General features: G+C 36.0%; 1 protein-coding gene across 1 annotated transcript in view; it reads left to right on the top strand.

Moving 5' to 3' along the window:
• LRBA (LPS responsive beige-like anchor protein) overlaps positions 1-20929 on the top strand; it is a 363194-nt gene that overhangs the window by 35383 nt on the left and 306882 nt on the right. The window contains exons 2-16 of the mRNA XM_068187837.1: positions 4901-5132; positions 5269-5369; positions 7586-7681; positions 9650-9771; positions 9877-10003; positions 10782-10901; positions 11211-11357; positions 12206-12403; positions 12994-13127; positions 14383-14491; positions 14606-14758; positions 15358-15526; positions 16981-17060; positions 18385-18447; positions 20226-20323. Coding sequence (XP_068043938.1) covers positions 4901-5132; positions 5269-5369; positions 7586-7681; positions 9650-9771; positions 9877-10003; positions 10782-10901; positions 11211-11357; positions 12206-12403; positions 12994-13127; positions 14383-14491; positions 14606-14758; positions 15358-15526; positions 16981-17060; positions 18385-18447; positions 20226-20323 — 1949 coding nt within the window. The remainder of the gene's footprint in view (positions 1-4900; positions 5133-5268; positions 5370-7585; positions 7682-9649; positions 9772-9876; positions 10004-10781; positions 10902-11210; positions 11358-12205; positions 12404-12993; positions 13128-14382; positions 14492-14605; positions 14759-15357; positions 15527-16980; positions 17061-18384; positions 18448-20225; positions 20324-20929) is intronic.

The following is a 20929-nucleotide window of genomic DNA, read 5'->3' as shown; positions in this document are numbered from 1 at the left end:
GAATGAAGTTCTAGGCTTTGTTATGAACTTGGCAATAAGAGAGAAATCAGCTAATTAAGGAGATTTTTTTTTTTCTTCTTTTCTTACTATCCTTTTTTCCTTTAGAAAGTAGATTAGTACTATTAGTATTCTTTTTTTTTTTTTTTTTTGTGGTATAACTGTAGGGTAGTCCTGGATGGTGGAGATTGGTGACTTCAACCTGAGGTATCAGCCAAAAAAGTTTGGGATTTTCTGCAGAAATTACCTGTTTGTTCTCTGATGCTGTTGGGTTTTCTTGGGGTTTTTTTTTTTTGTTTGTTTGTTTGGGGCTTTTTGGGTCACTTCTGGTTTTGTTTGAAGATGGGAGAAACCAAGTCTAAAATTGGAGCAAGACTCAAGAGGAATTTTCTGCTTACAAAAGAGGTTGAAGCAGAATATTTCCTTCTGTGAAAGGGTCACTGGTCACTTGCATGTTCATGGTCTCACTTAATTTAAACTTTAAGCCAAGTTAGCAAATGACCTTAAATCATCTGGGTCTTGCTGGAAGGTGTGACCTCACTTTTCTTGAGTGAGTTCTTTATGTTTTCTGTAGTTTTTCTAGTGCATTACGGTTGATACACTAGCAATATAATGAAGAAAAAAGTTGACATCCAGGCTTTTTCTGCCCCTTTCACGCCCTCCCTATTAACCTCTCTGGGCCTAAGCCCTGTTTCACTGACTTGACCGTTCATGCTAATGTCACTATTTGATGTGTCACTTATTCAAACTATCAACAGGCTTTCCTGCCAAATCTTCCTTGGGCTCAGATTTTAATGATCTCACCTCCTCGTGTTGTGTTAGTGATGGAAAAGAATACACGGAAATTAGTATGTCTCAGGTATTATCTTTCCCAATCTTTTTCCTCTTCTGTTCTGTAGAAGCCTTTCCAAATCACAACCATCTTTTTATCACATCATGAATGTGTATCATGCTACTGACTTTTCCTGTTTATTGTGTGCCCTTGGAATTTGACCAACTTGGAATCATCCATGATCCTATTAAATTCTTACCCTAGAGAGATGTCAATTCTTACGCTTCGCATATCTTCGGCATTTATTTTTGATGGATCACTAAATTTCAATCAACTAAATTCAATGAGTTTCTGAGTATGTGAAAGGGGACAATGGATTCAGGGAGGTGGTTTATTTCTTTGGTGGAAGATAGGAATAAACATGGGCAAATAATACTATAAATGTCCAGCTTTGCAGGTTCTTATTAAGCATAAACTTAAAAAAAATTCACAGAGATTGAACCAGCTTTTTGATTGCATTTTTTTTTTCATGGGATAGGTGTTCATACTCCTTGTTTTGAACATACTAAAGAAACAATTCTGATATTACAAAATCATCATCTTGAGGAAAAGGGAGGTCACAGTTTGGTTAATAGTCCTTCATCCTGGCTTTGAGGAACAAAGCAAGTACTTGATGTGTGGCTTATCTAACAACCAGAAGGATGAGGAAACTCTAAAGAAGTGGAGACTTTTTTTGGGTTTTGAGATAAAAATGTGAAGATCCCGCCCTGCAGTTCTCCCATGTATAGCCAATTTGGCTTTTCCAGGAGAAATGTTGATTTTGGAGTTGTTTTCTTCTTTTTGTGTTATAGGTCATTGAAATAATTTTTCTTGGGTTGTCTTGCAAGCTTTCTAAATAATTAATATCTGTTAATGGGAGAAATAATTTAAATTAGATTAATAATCCAGATCATATTCTTTCAGGAAAATGGAGCTTTGACTGTTTATTCTGAGCTATTTTCTGCAGTAGTTTGGTAGATGCTCACCCAAACAGTGAACCATTTCTTTCATGACTCACATCACTTCATTGCAACGAAAGATTAAGTGTGTCTTAATTGTCTTTTTGGTTTTACTTAGAAGTGTTGTAGTGCTATTTTATATTAAAAATTAGTGCTACTATGTTGACTTCTCATTAGTGTAATTCCCTAAGGGGGGAAAAATACACTTTCTGCATGTGTATTCAAAAATGGCTGCATTTTTCCTGTTCTCAATCAGCTAAATGTAGAACTGTTTTACTGAGAAGCTTGAGCTATTGGTTTAGTATATATATATTTTTGAAGGTGGATATAACTGGCAAAATCCAAAATTTGTGAGGATGTTTTTGAATGCTGCCCTTTAAAACCATTCCTGTAAGCTTGTACTTAATTCTACATGTTGAAGAAAGAAAACGTTATGCCACCCTGTGGGTTGCTATAAAGATTGTTTATGCAGCTCAGCATAGGACTTAAAATACGTTGAATTGGAGAATTTTGAAAAATGTACTGTGCGACACAGGAGACCAAATCATGCTAAAGTGCAAGCAAAGACTATACATCAGTTCAAAGGCTACATTATTCAAAAAATACAACCATAAAAAAGGTAATAAGATTACATTCTCACACTTCATGGCTAGTAAGGTGCATTAAGCTGCTCAGATATTCATAACTTACTGTGACATTTGGGAAGATTACATTTTGCTGTGCACAGCCATTACTGCAGCTCAGATAATAACTAGCCAATGCATGGACCTGGATTATGATCCCTGTCATTGGAAACAAATTTGTGTTTTGAAGGTTGATCAGTTTCAAATCACCATTAGAAAGGGTTAATATGACATAGTGTGGGGGGGGGGGGTGTGTGTGTGCCTGAGTGTATCTAATGGGTGTGCATACATATTGTACATCAGCTGCACCCTGCCTTGGGTATTCTGCTTTCCCTAGGAATTTTTTGTCCTCACTTCCCTCACAGGAAGTGTTAAAATGGTAATTATTTTTTACCATAGCATATTATTGCTAGAACATGGTCCCTGAAATGATTATGTTTGCAGATGAGATTGGAAACCTAATTTGACAGCTTCCTGGATGGGGGGGTTCTGATAATAGTGTATGTAGCCAAAAATGAAAGATTGGTGATGTAGACTATAGGGTGAAGGTAAGGTCACCTCTAGTAGCTGTATGTGGTTTTCGTGTGATAATTGATGGTTGGCTGATAGTTAAAACCAAATGCATAAAGAGTTGAATTTCTTGTTAAGAATTAGCAGGTTGTTTGTGGCCAGAATTTAATCTTCAGCTGTTCTGTCTCTACACAGGATACAATATTTTCTTTGTTTCTTACCTAGATTTTAAGAAGAGTATTATTGAGGAATACTTCAGTTTTGTAGAGGATAAATTCAGTGTGAAATGAGTATGTATTTTACATTTTCAAATGCTCTGTTGAGAGTTTTTTTTTTAAGGGTGTATATTTTTCTTTGCATTTGTTTTGACATAATTCTGTGTCAATTCGTTCTGCCTAGCATACCCTACAGAGGTTTCTTGAGTTAGGCCTCTGCTCCGTCTTTTGGAAGGGAAAAACTAAGGCTTAGAGGATGGCAATGATTTGATGGATTTGTTTGAGTTGACAGCATGAGTTGATATAGAGAAGCTGGGAATATAACTCAAGTCACTCCATTCAGTTCTTGCTGTTTTCCAAGATATTATGGAAGCATCTGATAGTAAATTGCATAATTATTTTTCATGATCCAGAGAGGAGAAAATGGAAAAGCGTAAATTACTGTTTAGAAATCATTGCCATGAGACATTGTCTATTCTGTCAAAAAAGCAGTAACTTTCTCTGCTTTCTGTGGTGTTTGGCACTGCTGATTTATTTCCAGAAGTCCGAAGATTGCTTCTTCAAAGTGGCAAGGTTTAGACACTTGAGGAAAATGTATGGTAATTTCAGTGGTTAATGAAGAGCATATATTCTATTCTGTAAGTTGTTCTTTGGATCCTGACTAGCTGAGAGAAGCTGTTGGAGCTAATATGGAAGCAAGTTACTGTATGGATTTTGGGGCAGTTTTGATGGTGTGACTTCAGCAGGTGACAGTACTGAAGCTGTTAATGGCCAAAGCCTGTCAAAGGAACACCATCACACAGGACAGAAATAATAACACACACTTGCAGAAGTGAGAACGAGCTGAAATATTTCTGGCCATGAGTCCATTTTGAGAATTTCAGTCAATGATATCTGAATTCTTGTTTGTATGCTGGTATATAATGGTTATTTTGGTAAGTGTGGCACATTTTTAATGTTACTACAGCTCTAAAGTCCAGGAGAACTTTAAAGAGTGGATGGAGGGAGTTGGTTTAAAGGAGTTAACTTAGTAAAATGCATTTCGTCTTCAGCTGGAATTTTTGTTTTAAGTATGCAAGTGAGAGTGGAGCAGGTTATTTACTTTCCCCTTCCACCTCCTCTGCACAGGCATGTGTGGCTAGTTACTCGGTGTATGTTCAAACAAAACTTGCCTCTAGGAGATCTGAAATATTACAGGATTTAAGTATCTTAGCCAAATCACACCCAAAGGCTTGGAACGGGTCTGGTGTTCCACATGCCTGCAAATACAGCAAGACTTTGCTTCTTTTGAGTACCTGGGACTGCTAATGAACTTGGCAGTTAATTCTTAACCAGCTTTAGTCACTGGAATGTCTCATAAGAGGCAATATTTCTGATGTGCATCAGCTCCTTTTGGCTAGAATTGCCCTCTTAATGGAGAATTGTTAAGCAAAAGCAAAGGAAAGCTTTTAGGGTCACTCCAGGTAATGTAAGATATCTTGACTGCTTTGTTGGGCTCACTTTTCAGCTGAACTTGGACATCTTTATCCTAAACTACTCAAATGTTTTTCTGCAGTAAATTTTCTGGTAGTAGGTGATACTTTAAGAGCACCTTTGTTACTCAACAAAACTTGAAACAGAAGAAAATTGAGATGGTACATTGTTATTTACTTCATTATTATGTTTTTTCCCCTTACATCTCGATAGATTTCTTCTCACAGAATGAATAACTTTAGGCATAGAGTAATACTTTGATGCAGTTGCCTTAAGCTTTTTTATTTTTTTTTTAATATTTTTCTCTGAAAGCTCATTGGGGGCCAGTTTGACTTGGAAATGAACTTTATCATCCAAGAAGGAGAGGGCATCACCTGCATGGTGGACTTACTGGATAAGTGTGACCCCACCTGCCAGGCTGAGGTTTGGAGCATGTTCACAGCAATCCTGAAGAAAAGCATACGTAATCTCCAGGCCTGCACGGAAGTGGGACTTGTGGAACAAGTGCTCAGGAGGATCAGTAGAGCTGACAACATGATTGCAGGTACAGCCTTCCCCGTTTTGGGACTCAAATTGTGCTGCTTCTATGCAAAATCTCATGGACGCAGTTATTAATGAGATGATAAAAATTTGACAGCATTTTATTAAGCACTTACATCTCTGTTCTTTCTGCTTTTCAGATCTATTAGTGGACATGCTTGGTGTGTTGGCTAGCTATAACCTGACAGTTCGAGAGCTGAAGTTATTCTTCAGCAAGCTGCAAGGAGAAAAAGGGAGATGGGTAAAAGAAAACGCAAAACTGAAACAATTTTTATCGCATTGCTTTTGCTTTTCCTAATTTTCACAAGTTAAGACTGTTCCAAAAACTTCATGATAAACAAATTTTGAATGTACCAAAAAATACAGGAAGCTTTCTTGTATTACATAAAGAATCTTTTTACCTGAAAGCTATTGATATACAGAGAGTAGAATAGTGATGAAGTTAAATTTGTTCCTGAACCTGTGGACTATATTGGTCTTTTTGAACACCTGGGAATAATAAGGTGACTCTTAAGTGTTTTTATGCACATGATTTTATTTTTTTTGATTCCAGCTATATGAAATTGAAGTAAAAGGCGTATTTTTTTTTTAATCAGAAGAGAGAAATAAATAAAAAATGCCTGTAGAGGCAGTTCTGTTTGCTCCTATTTTCACACTACTGTACTTTACCTGAAGATTAAAAAATTTATCCAGTTAGGGAAGTGAAAACTTTGGCAGAAATTGAACTGAAGGAAATAAGTCCCAATGAAAAATTGTATAATTTTTCTCTTGTTCCTGTGTGGAATAGAAATGGACCCTTTTACAGCTGAGAAACAATCTTCCCTAAAGTAAAAATGTCTGTGTTGTAGAGGCCACCTGATAAAGTTTTCTTCAACACACAGGTGTCGTTTCACTGGACTTGGGAACTATTTTAACACTCCTTTTAGCTGCTTTGAATTTTAATTCAGCTCCTGTTATTTCTAAATACTCTGGCTAGTGCAGGGGAGAAGTAGCAGTGTCTCTGTTGACTTCAAATAATTAAAAAAAATAGTATACCATATAAAAGCCAGTATGCACATATAATACTGCAGATTTTTAAAGGCCCTTTGAAATAAATAACTCTGAAGACCTTAACCTCCTTAAAGAGAAATACTCTAAATATTATAGATGGTTTAAACTTAATAATTGAGCATAGAGAGTATATTTAACTGTAGGTGAAATAAAGTTGTCTCTGTAACATTAACTTTTTCATTTCCTGTCTCCCTGCTATTTGCATTTAATTTCCTTTCCTTATTAAAGACCAAATACAGGGGAAAGCAAGAGAAAAATGCCCCAGTTGGATTGCCAAGGAGTTGTACAACTCCATAAATCTTAAAATCAGCAGAACTGTAAAGATACCAAGTATTTTGCTGCAACACAATTTACCTGATCTAATTCTGTAGCACTGCAGATTTCTAAGCAACTCTCAGCATTTCCTCCTCAGTTTTAACTCAGATTCTTGAAGCACTGCTGAGCTGACTCCAACTTTGGTACATTTGAAATACTTGTGATGGATCATGCAATGCTCCAACATCATGCTTCGTTTTCAGAGGGTAACTGTTAACAACAGGATGAAAAAGGGCACTTGCAGGAAAATATCAGGATTATAACACTGTAGTTTCAAAATAGATCTGCCAGAATGATATGGTGTGGTGAAGGACAACACACAAAATTGTCCTGTCACTATGATCAGTAGTTGCTATTCTTCTGTTGTTGTGAGCTCATACACTAGATTTGGAGTTTACAGCTGCAGACTGTTACAATAAAATCAGCAGGATATGGGTGGTGGAGAAGTGTTAAGTATTCACACTGAGCACTCAGTTTAGATGCTCCAAACTGCCCCGGGGACTTGAATCTTTCTCCATGTACTTATGTGAAAGTATAAACCAAATCAGTTTAATCTAATTATGACTGTCATCCTGATGAAAATAATCCTTCTGCTGATCTTCCCTCTCCCTTTTGCTTGCTATTCCCATCCCCCCTTGTGCTGGCACAGGTTTCACTCAGCCACTTCCCAGAACAGCTGTAATTAAAAATTGGTTTGCATTTGTTTTCCCTGAGTTAGTTTTCATCTTGACCAGTTCATTTTCTTTAGCTTACAGCAAAGTCATACAGAGAGCTGGTGGGAATGAACAGACAGTGGTAGGAATCAACATTCAGGGTTAGTTTAGTTTATGCTGGGTGAAAGTGGCTCTGGCCTTCAAGTCCTTAGTGAAGTTACCTAATTAACTTGAATTCAGTGCATCTACTCTATAGTGTGTGAAGGTATTCATGACTGTTAATGTTGTTTTATTGAAAGTGCCGAGTGTCTTAGCAGGGTGTTATTCAACCACGTGCAAAGTTTTAAAATGTGTTAGAATTTGCTTTTTGTGTGTGTAGTCTTTTCTTTCTTAGAGGTTTGTTTTACTTATTTACAAATGTAATAATTCTCTTTGTCAGCCACCACATGCTGGGAAGTTACTGTCTGTGTTAAAACACATGCCTCAGAAGTATGGACCTGATGCCTTCTTCAACTTTCCAGGAAAAAGTGCTGCAGTATGTAGATATTTTACATTTCTTGGTTTTGTGCTCATTGTTCTATTAAGGCCCTTGGTTATTTTAATTTGTGGTGTTCTTTGTCTCATCTGTCATTGTCATGGAGTTTTAACCAAATTTTTTTCTCTGCCTGACACCTACACTAGTGCTTGAATAGTGTTTATAATAGATGTGCAATATCACTATAGAAGGACAAATAGTATTAAATAAAGAATGGATAGAAATGAGGCTGCTTTTTTGGATTTTGTTGGTTTTTTTCAGTCTGGTTCAGTTAAATTGTGTTTCAAGGAGAATATACCTGCTTTTCACTCTAGATGCTTGTGAGAAATCTTTGAGAAAGCATTGATCCTAGACATTTATAGGCTGAATAATACTGAAAAGGATTAAAGTTAGCAACAGTTAGTCTTTTTGTAATCGTTCCTGTGACTCATTTCTAAGTTCTGTGGTGTTCACTTCAAAAAGAATTTGAAACTAAAAAGGCAGTTGGAAAACCTGTGCAGAATCTTCTGATGGAATTCAAGTATGTCAACACTTTTGGTTCTGCAATTGTAGAATGAAAAATTATGTTCAAAATTTCATGCTTAATGCAGAATAAGATTTGAATAAGATTAATCAGATGACTCTTTCCAGTTTTCTTCACATAAACCCATTCGCTTTCTGCCTTGGTGGCTTGAGATTGAATTTCACCAACTTGATGACATCATGAATTATTTTTTGAATGAAACCTTTGGAGACTGAAAAATGCCGAGTACTAGAAAAGTGCTTCTGCACGTGCATCATGTGCGACAGATCTTGGCAATAGACAGACATCTTTGTGTTTATTTTGGTTATTGGTGGTTTTCTATTTAACTTCTGGTTTAACTTTTGTTAATTATGTCCATTGCTTCAACCATATTTTATTATATTGGGGTGCCTTAGTAAAACCTTTATGTAGGTATTTCTATATATATTTAAATGAAAAAGTTTAAGAAATGAAGTATTTACTATAATTACTCTGTGATCCATTGTGAGTTAATTCAAGTGATAATGCTACCAATTCCCAGGAATTGGGTGCAAAGACATGGAGACTGGTTAGTTAGCTGATATACAGAAGGATTTATAGCATTTTGTGTGGACAGGGGTAGCTGAATGGAGCATGGGAACATACTAACAAGTCTGGAGACACTTGAATTCTTTGGTGGTTTTTTTTTGTTCATTGGTAGTGATCATCTGGGTGGCATCAATGATCAGAGCTAATGGCAATCTTAACTGAAGTGTGTATTGCAAATTTGGGCTGCACACCAGCAGAAAGTTAATAGTAATGCTAAAAAACCCAACCAACTGAAAAACTCCAAAAAATAAACCCCAACTGTTTGAAGCAAAGGATTCTGCCACATGGTTTGTGACTCAAGGGCTTTGCACTAAAACCACAATGTTTGATATGAAGATTTTGCCTGGTGGATATTGCGTTGTGTTTCATTTGAGGAGGTTTAAATTCTGTGTTATTCTCACTGGAAGCCTACTTAAATATGAATTTCAGGAGAGAAAATAATTTATTAAATGAAATGTGGCCAGCTTTCCCTTTATGATCAGTTATTTTCCTGAATACCAACACTATATGAAAATGGAACTGATTATTCTGTCAGATTACCATAAAACCAAACCAATCTGAATTTACATTTTGAGAAGTTGTTATTCCATAAGGCTTTCGTGAAAACATTTAAGTTTTGAAGCACAGGTTACTATTAATAATCTTTTTTGAGGGGTAAAGGTCAGTTTATAAATATTTAGGTTAATTAAATATTGTAACAATCAATTACAAAGAGAACAAAAGTTAGGCCAGAATTTATTTTTCTTAATTATAGAGCAACTCTATTCATTTGCAATGTGTCTCTGTTTATCAGCATATATTTGTAGAGTGTATCCTAAGCTGCACACCTTTACTGTTACATTGATCTTTCTACATGAATAACTTCTTGCTTTCTTCAGGCTATTGCCTTACCTCCTATAGCCAAGTGGCCATACCAGAATGGATTTACTTTCCACACTTGGCTAAGAATGGATCCTGTAAATAATATTAATGTGGATAAGGATAAGCCTTATTTATATTGGTGAGTATTATGTAAAGCTGATATTGCTGATGTTCAGTTTCTATTAGTTGTTCGATGATTTCTGCATCCATCTGTGTATGTGCTGATTTTGTTCTGATTTGTCAGTTTTCGAACAAACAAAGGACTTGGCTATTCTGCTCACTTTGTTGGAAGCTGCTTGATTGTAACATCCATAAAATCAAAGGGAAAAGGTTTCCAGCACTGTGTAAAATTTGATTTCAAGCCACAAAAGGTGAGTAAAAATAATAAAATCTTTCAAACACGTTTCACGAGTCTAAAATGGGAGCCTGGGAGTCTGTGTTGTAGCTGTTGATTAATCTCATCTTTCTGTAGAAAAACAGTTACACTGGAATGAGCAAAACAAATATGTGTTCTGAATTCTTATTTCTTGTTAATTTTACAACTAAAACATGAGTTGATTTTATTACTGGTGTTAAAGTCTGGCTTGCCTATTAGGTAGTGTTATGTGATGTTGGATGTTCCCTTTTTGACTTAGATGTCACGCTGATGTTTCTGGAACTTATGTATCTATCTTGTGGGAGAACAGGCCTCCTCAGGAATTCCTTATCAGTAATCCCTTGCTGTAAATATGGATTCTGTTTGTGATAATTTGACATGCACAGTCTTTGAGAGGCTTTAGTCTGAAGCCATCCTTGCTCTTTGGAATGTCATTTATCAAAGTCCATCCTGCTATGAGTAGCTCAGTTTAGAACTTATTTACAGAGTAGTTTCAGTGTAAATTTGGTTCAGCATTGTCATAAAGATTTTTGGAGTTATATGCTATAAATATCTTTTAAGCTCCTGTTTGGAAAGAATGGCATATTATTCTTTGACATAGCAATGCAAGAAAACTCACCAGTGACTTATTAATCTTTTCTACTTAACATAAATCTTTCAGTCTTAATTTAATTCACATAAAGAGTTGAATTTGTTCTTCCCAGCCCTACTCGAATGCTTAAGCTAGTCCCAAGTGTTCATAGAGTTATATCAATTGTTTTTTTATTGTTTAGTGGTATATGGTGACTATAGTGCACATCTATAACCGCTGGAAGAACAGTGAACTCCGGTGTTATGTGAATGGGGAACTGGCATCTTATGGGGAAATAGCGTGGTTTGTCAACACCAGTGATGTGAGTAATCCCTGCATACTGTCTGCAGCTGAACATCTTGATGCATTACATAGATAGTCTTTGCCATTTTATTAATAAACCTCCCCCATTTTATGCATTTTTTAAAAATGCTGAAATAAAAATTATAACTTTTTGGTAGAGGAATAAATTGTGGTTTTATGCATCTCAGAACTTAATACTTGTTTCTGCTAAGGCACTGAAATACTTGTTTATGTAAAAATATTCCCTGATGAAATGCATATTTTTTGCATGATTTGCTTGTGTAGCATGGATTAAACCCTTTTACTGGGTTCTGTTTTCTGTTTTCAGACATTTGACAAATGTTTCCTGGGTTCTTCAGAAACAGCAGATGCCAATCGAGTGTTTTGTGGGCAGATGACATCTGTTTACCTTTTTAGTGAGGCTCTCAATGCTGCTCAGATCTTTGCCATTTATCAGCTTGGCCTGGGATATAAGGTATCTTAGAGTTGACTTTCCTAAGTTTAATTCTTTAGGTAGGGGTTAAGAATGTTGTGACACCTCTGTGTCCTAAAAAAATTATCTTACGGTGTAATATTTTTGTTAAACTCTTCCATGTTTCTTCTGTAAGCCTATGTATCGCCTTAGAAGCTACAAGTAAGCATTAGTTCAGTTTCTTGATTGCTTATAAAACAAAAAAAAAATGTTACTCCTTTTTGCTTCTCAGAATTTCCATGTTGGTGGTTGGGAGAAGGAGAACACAACTGCTACCTCTTACTGGGTTCACTTTTTCATTGAGGCTGAAAACTTTAGATCAGTTATGATGTATTTGTTTAGAAATGTGGTTTTATCGTTTCTTGTGCTAGTGGGGTTTTTTTAATGTGTGAAGTCAATGCTGAGGATTAGTTTTGTTGCAGTGATTTATTATTTGTTTTGTCATAGCCTGAGGGGCACTAATTGAAGGCTGTTGTTCCGTAGCAGCTGTACAAACATATGCTAAAAAAGATGGTTCCTTTTCTATGTGCTCCTCAGTTATTAGTTCCTTCTGAGTGAACATTGCTGACAGTCCTGCTGTTTCCAGGCTGATGTGGTTCTTTTACATTGCCCACCATCCTGGCAATGACACTCTTCAGATGCCAAAAGAATTATGCCATTTTAATACTGTAAAATTTACTTTGAATCTTATGAATCTTTGGTTCTGATGAGAACCTTTCTTTATGAAGTACTACTTGATTAAAGAAGCAATATTTTAACCATTTTTTGCAACAGTTGTTCTGATCTGTATCTTTAGTGTGCTTAATCTAATTATTTTCTCCTTTCCTTCCTCAACCCTGCTTTCCAATCAGGGAACGTTCAAGTTCAAGGCAGAAAGTGATCTCTTCCTCGATGAACATCACAAATTGTTGCTATATGATGGCAAACTCTCCAATGCTATTGCATTTATGTACAATCCAAGGGCTACAGATGCACAGCTGTGTCTTGAGTCATCCCCTAAAGATAACCCTTCTATTTTTGTTCATTCACCACATGCCCTCATGCTGCAGGTAAATCAACATTGTCATAGATTTGGAGGGTACAAATGATTTCTGTTTGAAAACCTAAAATCCAGTTTTTTAGGGATTTTGATATGCAATTGCATATAGGTTGGGTGTTTTTTTTGGGTTGGACCTGCCCCTGTTTCTTGAACTAAAGAGGATGCAGAAGAATCCGAAGGAAAAAAATTGTTCTATTAATAAATACAAAGGGTATTTTGAAAAAAAATACCTTTGAAAAAAAATCCTTCTTCCTTACTTCTGACATGTTCACTCCCCTACAGATGTTCCTTGTCTCCCATCCTTCATGCTGTTGATATGAAATCCTTTTCTTCCCTGTGCTTTGGATACTACCTCCTGTATATTCACCTGAGGATCTGCACTGTAGATCTGTATCTAAAAGTATATATATCTAAAGCAGTAGGTCAGGCATACTGGCCATTTAGTGTGACGGTGACAGCCAGTTTGTTTTTGCTGTTTCTTTTTGTTTGGTAATAATGCAGCTTTTATATTGAAGAAATTAAAGGCTATTTTAACAAACTTTTTATCAGTGTCTGAAGGAGGCTTCAATATTTCTTGTTTTCTTGTTTCTTCTTTGTCAGGATGTGAAAGCAGTCTTGACACACTCCATCCAAAGTGCCCTGCACTCCATTGGAGGAGTGCAGGTGCTTTTCCCTCTCTTTGCACAATTGGACTATAGGCAGTATTCCTCAGACCACATTGACACAACTGTTTGGTGAGTGCATGGACATGCAGTGTCCTGGGCTTTGTTCTTTTGAAGTAAAGGAAATTGCCTATTGCTTTATCAAATGGCAGAATAGTTTGCATTGTCTTGTGCAACAATGAATTATGTCTAACAACAGAAAGGTTACAGGCAGGACCTCAAAGTGATGTAGTTGTTTGCACCATGTGTTCTGTGAAAGCTCCCAAAGAATCAAACTGTACACAAATTTTATAGTTGACAATTTTTTAATTTTTTTTTTTTGTGTAGTAGAATTATGGGTAATTGTCTTGAGCTTATTGTCATGGAGAAAATTCACTGGGGAGGGCTTGAAGAGAAACTTCAGGAAGGGTGAATTTTTCAGCTACATTAAGTGATTCCTTGGAATTTTTCTTTGTTTTGTTTTAACCTTCAGATTTTTGGAAGACACTGTTACTTAGTGTTGCTGCTAGGCTTTTCCTCTGGTTTGAGCTCTTGTTACAACTCTATCCAACTTCTGAACACCCAGACACAAAAGCTGGTGGAGCTCTAGAGTTCCTAAGTTAAAGAGGAGCAGTAAAAACCAAGGGATTGCTTTTTAGAATTCTGGTGTAATTTGCTGTGATTAATTGTATTTGTAGTTTCATGACAGTTTAAAGATGATCTGTATCCATATTGTTTCTTAGAAGGGATGGTCACAATATTCGTTCAGCCCATCTGTTTGTGTCTGGGTGTTTCCTGAGCTGGCTCAGACTTGGGCATCTATGTGATAAATCAGGGATTTGATGCAGTTGCAAATTGGCCCAGAAATACAGGGGTTTTCAGCTCGTTAAAGTCTTGATCCACAGGCAGTAGTGCCTTGACAGGAATATTACCTCTGGCAGCAGCACAACAGCAAAGCTGTGTCTAGAAAAATATTTGCTCATCTGACAGCTTAAGAAGTAGAATGGTAATTGTAACTGATCTCGCAGAAGTTTGTAGTTGAAACATGAAGCTGAGTGTAGTACAAACTTAACTGTTGCCTTTTTGCAAGAATTCAGAAGGAATAATTTGCTTTTATATGATTATCTCAGAGTGCAGAATTTCAAGTTAGAAAAGCATTAATAAAATAAATAAGTTTTTTGAAGCAAGCATTCAAAATTTAGTCTTGCTTTTTGTTTTAAAAGTTCTGATTTGCATAACAGAACATTTACATAACACGTACCTCAGGGTTGTGTGGTGGGAGTGTTAATTTGGAAATACTTTGTCTAACCCTTTAAGACGTTTTTGTTTACTAAAACATGTTTTCCAGTTCTACTTTACTGGCATTCATCATGGAGTTGTTGAAGAACTCTATTGCTATGCAAGAACAGATGCTTTCCTGTAAAGGCTTCCTGGTGATAGGACACAGCCTAGAAAAGGTAAGGTAAATCTTCCTTGATGTCTTACATTAATGTTTAAATTTTTTTTTTTTTGAGTTAAGTACTTTTCCTAGACTGTTGCAGGGCTCTCCTTAAGCAAATCTTCTTTTACAGTCTTCCAAAGCTCACGTTACCAGAGCTGTGCTAGAACTTTGCCTTGCCTTCTCAAAATACCTGAGCAATTTACACAATGGGGTACCCCTGCTGAAGCAGCTGTGTGATCATGTTCTCCTGAATCCTGCAATATGGATTCATATCCCAGCACAGGTAAAATTGCTTATTCTTATCAATAAGGTATCTTACAGTGTATTGATTTGGGAGTGTTGAAACTAAGCCTTGACTCCAAATAATTATGGGTTCAGGCTCTGCAACAGAAATAATCCTGGAATTGTCTTCAGGCTCTGCTTTGCTGCGTATAATTGTCAAGTTTTGTAGACTCTCAGGGTTTTCTGGGATTTGGGAAACTTGCAGTGTTCTACAGAACAGAGTTGTGACTTTTGACACAGTCTTGGAAGGAACTTTGGATCGGTTAGTTGCGAAAAACTCAGCAATTTTTGAAGAGGAAATTATCTTGGTTGTCAGATTTTAAATCTTGATATAGATTAAAAGTGAACATTTTTGTTTTGGTGCATTTCTGTTTTCTGACAGCGAACAACTTTGGTCAAAACTTAGCAGCTGAAACCTTCTTACCAGCACTGCAGTTTCAGAAATGTAATTAAATTTGTCATCAGTTTTCAGAGGTTTTAAGACTAAACCATGCAGAGAAAATCTATTTCAGACATTTTGGTAGATGAAACGTAAGAATTCAGTTGTCTGACATGCTTTAATTCAGGTGTGATGATTTTTGTTCCTGACTGGTGGTGTAGGTTCAGCTGACCCTTTACACTTACCTGTCTACTGAGTTCATTGCCACTGTTAACATTTACGGAGCAATCCGGCGCGTTGGGACAGTTCTTTTGGTCATGCACACCCTCAAGTATTATTATTGGGTGGTGAACCCTCAGGATCGCAGTGGGATAACTCCCAAGGGCATAGGTATGTATATATATATTGATTTTTATTCTCACAATCTGATGTTTGTTTTAAAAAAGTTTTATATACAACGTTTAGTATGGAGCCATCAGTTCTTCAGAAATAATTACCCTTCAATATGGTGGGTTCCCTGTAACAGTGTGAGTAGTCTGCTTTTGTCTTTGAAAGATTTTTTTTCACACTCTGTAGAAAACTTTCTTTAGAAGTCATATCCTCTGTCATCAGACAGCTATGTAAACTGATACTAGACAGAGATGGTCAGAGAAATGGTAGGATGTTGGAAGAGTATAGCTGTGCTTGGGAATATGGTCTTTCTCTGTAATTTTTGGAATTTCAGAGAGAGAAGCAGGTGATGGGAGAGAGCTATTTTTACTAGGAGTGAGTGCTCCCTAGATGAGTCTGACTTCCTGCCACCAACTTGTCAAAATTACCAGCCCTGCCTGTTGGAGGGCTGTAAGGATTGTTTTGTAGTATTTTTCATCCATTAAGAAGCAAAGCATGCATGTTTTTCTCCTTTCTTTTTAGTCTCTTGTGGATTACTTAGTTTAGTAACTCATTTATTGCACCTGAGGCAAATGGATGAGTAGGACAGTCTTAGTAATGCAGTTTAATGGCTTATTTTGACTAGGCTGGTTTATACTGAAAATAGCTGTTCTTAAACCAAATATGCCTGTGGGCCTATGCTTTATAAAATGAGACTCATATGATCACTTTCATTCTCTAGATGGTTTGCTTTTCTGTGATGATTAAGATCATGAGAACTGTGACTCTACAGGCAAATGTAAAAACTGTCGCCCAAAATGTATTTGCAGTACTTCATTTGATTTCTGTCCCAAAATTTTGCTTGACTTTGACACTTGGTTGCACCTGTTTTTTAACCTTGCCTCTCCAGGGAGCTACTTAGTGTTTGAGTATTTAAAATGTTTCTTTGAAAGTCTGTTTTGTGCAGTGATGGCAGAAGCCAGTCCTTTTTGACTTCGAGTTAACAATTTAAGTCATATCTTTCAAGGTACTCTTTATACATGGCATTGTAAGATTGATTTCTGTGTATTTAGCCAGTGTATAATAATGGCATGTAGCTCTTGCTTTGAGCTATGGCAGAACTTTAGAAAAACCTGTAAACTATAAATTTCAAAAATTTGAAATCTGGAAATTTTGACCTAAAGTTCTTGTATCAGTCTTATTCCTTGCATGAAGTTGGTTCATAGCACTACAAGGAAACATTAAAATAATCAGAATTTAGATGAAGCCTTAGTGGAACCTCACTAATCAGACATTTTGCTAATAAAAATTATAAAACACAGTAGTGTTTTGTGGTCTGAAATAGAGGGTGGAAAGACTTAGAATTGTGCCTTACTCACCCAGAAAATGCCTTTTATTTTTCTTTTTGTGAAAATACTGTCTATGCTAATAACGACTGTCAATTTGTATTTTATATATCTGCTTTTTTTTGGTAGATGGTCCACGGCCTACTCAGAAAGAGATTTTATCCCTGCGAGCATTTTTGTTGATGTTCATTAAACAGCTAGTCACAAAGGTAGGATAGCTTTAAATTACAGTAGGATGTTTGAGTTTCCTTTCATAAAGAAATGCCTAACATGTTTAAACATGTTGAATTTTGTGATAGTAAATAAACAGAAAAGCCAAGTAAGGTGCTTCTTTTTGTTGTGGCTCTTGCCACAGACAGCAGTGCTAAGGATGCATTTTTTCCCCTTTTAAGCTGTTTAAAAAGGGAAGTTCTAAGCTGTTCTTACCTTAGAAATGTTTACTATTGGGGAAATAAGTTTTTAAGGTGGTTTTTTTTTTAACACTAACAGTATCAGCTACATTGTAAGTGGCTGAAGACTAACTAGAAACATTTGATACTATGTGCTGTGGGTCAGTGGGACAGAGGAGGATAAGACTGTATCAGGAAGTTTCACAATTGTTTCTTGGACATTAAAGGAATATTGGAATTCAGCAGCTCTGTTGCTTATAGGCTCTTCATGACCTTTTCCTATCATCAGTTTTTGGTCTCTCTGCGTAAGCCCTGCTCAGCAATAACAAAAATATCTCTATGTTATCAACACTGTTTCCATGACAAATCCAAACCTTAGCTGTGTGCTGTCTCCTGTAAATAAATTCTACCCCAACCAAAACCAGCACAACAGTAAATAGACCATCTATCGAAAAAGACTGAGTTGGATCCTTTGGCAAGTTTTCTGTTTGCACATAGTGGTGCAAAATCTTTTTGGGAAATGAAAGACTTGCCTTAAAAAATAAAAGCCCCAGAAGTGAACAAGTCTGCTTTTGCCTATCTTCATCCTGTTCTTAGAAATTCTTGGTTTTTATTTTATTTTCACAAAAAATACCTCAAGGCATATTGCTGGTATAGGTACAATAAATGATTGAGATTTCTTCAAAGTTGATAGCGACTGAAGATGGGCTTGTCTAGTGGAAAATAAGAAGCAAACATGGGTATGGGTATAACTAAGAGGCTTGTAGTTAAACTTCCAGATCTGCTTTTGAGTCCTTTATTTACCTCAATTTAATTCTTCTTTTAACAGGAAACTCTCAGTTCAAATTGACTGTATCAATTAACATGTATTACTCTAACAATTTCAAATAATATATTGCTATTTATATTGTTTTTATGCTGGTGTTGAAATTGCTTTAAAACACTTTTATGGCATTCAGTGGCTCCTTTTGGGGGCAGGGAAGCTTCATACCTTGCAGCTATGAAGCTATTGCAGGATCAAGCGAAAGCAAATTTGTTGTGTAGTACTTGCTTTATGATATAAACATTTCTTGTAACAATGCTTCTTTTGGAAATAGCATTCTATACTTGAAAGGTAATACTTAAAACCTGTTTGTTTTTAAAGGACTATGGAATAAAAGAAGATGAATTGCAGGCTATCCTCAATTACCTGCTTACTATACATGAGGTAATTTTTAATTTGGGGGATGTGTTTATCAAGAGTAGCATACTAGTGCTGTTTGTGACCAAATGTTTGAATAATTTCAAATATAACCTCCTTTATGCCACAAGATGGCTCTGCAGAGGAAGTAGCAAACATTGTCCAATTCTTTAGAGTAGTGTGCTGATATGCCAATATTCTTGCTGTGATTTAAGCACTATGTTCAATGTTAGATTGAAGTTCATTAAGCCAGTAAGTCAAAATGGTTTCTTATGTTCTACAAACCAATTTACCAAGCAGAAAAACAGATGGTGAGACTGATTTCAAAAAAAGTCAAAACCTTGTTTTAGGCTGCCTAAGTAATATTTTTTGTTTTCTTTTTCCTCTCCTTTTTATTTTGCTTCTTAAATAAAGCAATAAAATTGAAAACATGCATTAAAAAATAAAGATATATGTTAATGGCATCTAAGAGAAGCATATAAACTTAATTGGGAGAAAATGTTGGTTACCAGTGATACATCTGCATCTTAATATTTTAGCACCAGGAAAAGGCACTTTATGCCAGATGCAACATCAAAGACAAGGGAAATGGGGACATAAATCTAACTGATCGCATCTCTGTAAGGGTGCTTGAAATGGGTAAAATAAGGAATTAATTGAACTTCATTTCAAGCAGTGTAGATTTTTTATTTTTAAAGAATTTTGCTTACACCTATATTTTCATTTTATTCTCTGTGCTGGTTACTACTACTTGGTAGTACCACAGTCAAGCATTTCTACTTTATGTGGAGAAGTCAATAATAAGACCCTTGGTACCATGTAAGAGTGAACTAAAATAGCAGAAGTTTTTTATAGCCTTCAGATTAGGATGTGATGTTTTAAAGTATCTTAGCAGTTTGCAAAATCATGCGTCAGAGATCCATGAATGCTGAATCCCACAATCTAACTGTGAATTCAGAAAAACATCAACAAAAAAAGTAAAATTTAGCCTTCTCATATGGCTAAATACTGATAGCACCTGTAATGTCAGCTGTTAATATCATCAGGTGAATAGAATTGCTCAGGAGGATGTAAAACTGATTTTCTAATCAAGTATTATATTGTTCAAAATACTCTAGAGTAGAGAATCAGAGTATTTTTTCAAAAGTGTTGGTCAGGGTTTTATTTGTGGGCTCTTTTTGTTTTAAAATAAACTTTTATTTTAATACTACAGAGTATGGGAAAAGACAGTTACATTTTGTTATTTTTAGTTACAATGAATTTGGAACAAATTAATGAACTGTAGCTTAGAGTGCTTTAAATTAAAAGTGTGGAAAAATTTACAAAGCGGCTTGAATTACCCATTTAAAATATTGTCTGTGGCAGGTGGTAGTATTTTTTACCTCATGGTTAGAACATTTCTGAGTAGAAACTTTTCATTAAACACCACCCTATGCCCCAGAAAATGTGCAGCAGTTTATTTGTAGCTCCTGTGCAGAATAGGATTGGGAAATACACATGCAAACAGAGGAGCATGTGTGTGGAAGGAAGGAACATGGTCTAAATTTCCATTGCCTGTCAAATCCTTACATCCCAGACACTGATATATCACTTTTCACCCTAAACAATTAAGTATATTTTTGGTAATTTTTCTTCTGCACTTGCCTTTAGAGCTATAGTTCTTTTGATCCTGGCCAAAGTGATTTGGTCCTTAGTTTATTATTAATCTCCACATACGTTTGAAATATTTTGTTGTTGTTCTTTTGGCCAAAAAAATGTTCCAGTGTATGTGTTAGGAATTCAAATTTGTAAATTTTATCCAACAGGATGACAATCTAATGGATGTCTTGCAGTTGCTGGTTGCTCTGATGTCAGAGCATCCTGGTTCTATGATCCCTGCATTTGATCAGAGGAATGGATTACAGTAAGTTTGAATTTTCTAAGTGGGAAAAAGGAAACAGTGTTTAGACCATACTGTTGCTTGCAAGAATCCCCATGAAATCTGAATATCCCCATGAAATCTGAATGGTTCTTCATCAGTGTGTGTGTTGCAATCATAGACTCCTCATCTTGGGAGATTTTTGGTTCCAGGTGTTCATTTTGACAAGAGGTGCTGTTGGATTTATTATCAATCAGGTGGTTTTTTTTAATGTTTCCAAGCTGTCAGTCACACTTAAACAGGGAGTGATCCATTTCAGTCTGTGAATTGATGTCTTCATCTACTGGTGCTCTGTCTTCAGCCCCCCATTCATACACATGTCTCGGAACTGCAAGGGAGCTGACAAACATGGATTCAGATGTCTTCTGATCCTTGTTAGTTTTCTTCCCTTTTTTCTTTTTTTTTTTTTCCTGTGGGACTTTTCCAGAAAAACTTTTTATTTGTTTAAAAGTAGCACTTTGTGCTATGCACTATTTGAAATGTTTTTCCCAACAAACAGGAAAAAGAAGTGTTTAACACTGTCTTGAGAGAAAAGTAGGGGAAGTAGCAAATTCTACTTGTACAAGTAGAAAATCTGCTAGAGGAGTTAAG

This window comes from Anomalospiza imberbis, chromosome 4 (assembly GCF_031753505.1).
Source record: "Anomalospiza imberbis isolate Cuckoo-Finch-1a 21T00152 chromosome 4, ASM3175350v1, whole genome shotgun sequence".
In the NCBI taxonomy this organism is placed as follows: Eukaryota; Metazoa; Chordata; class Aves; order Passeriformes; family Viduidae; genus Anomalospiza; species Anomalospiza imberbis.
This window is presented reverse-complemented; position numbering and strand designations above follow the sequence as displayed.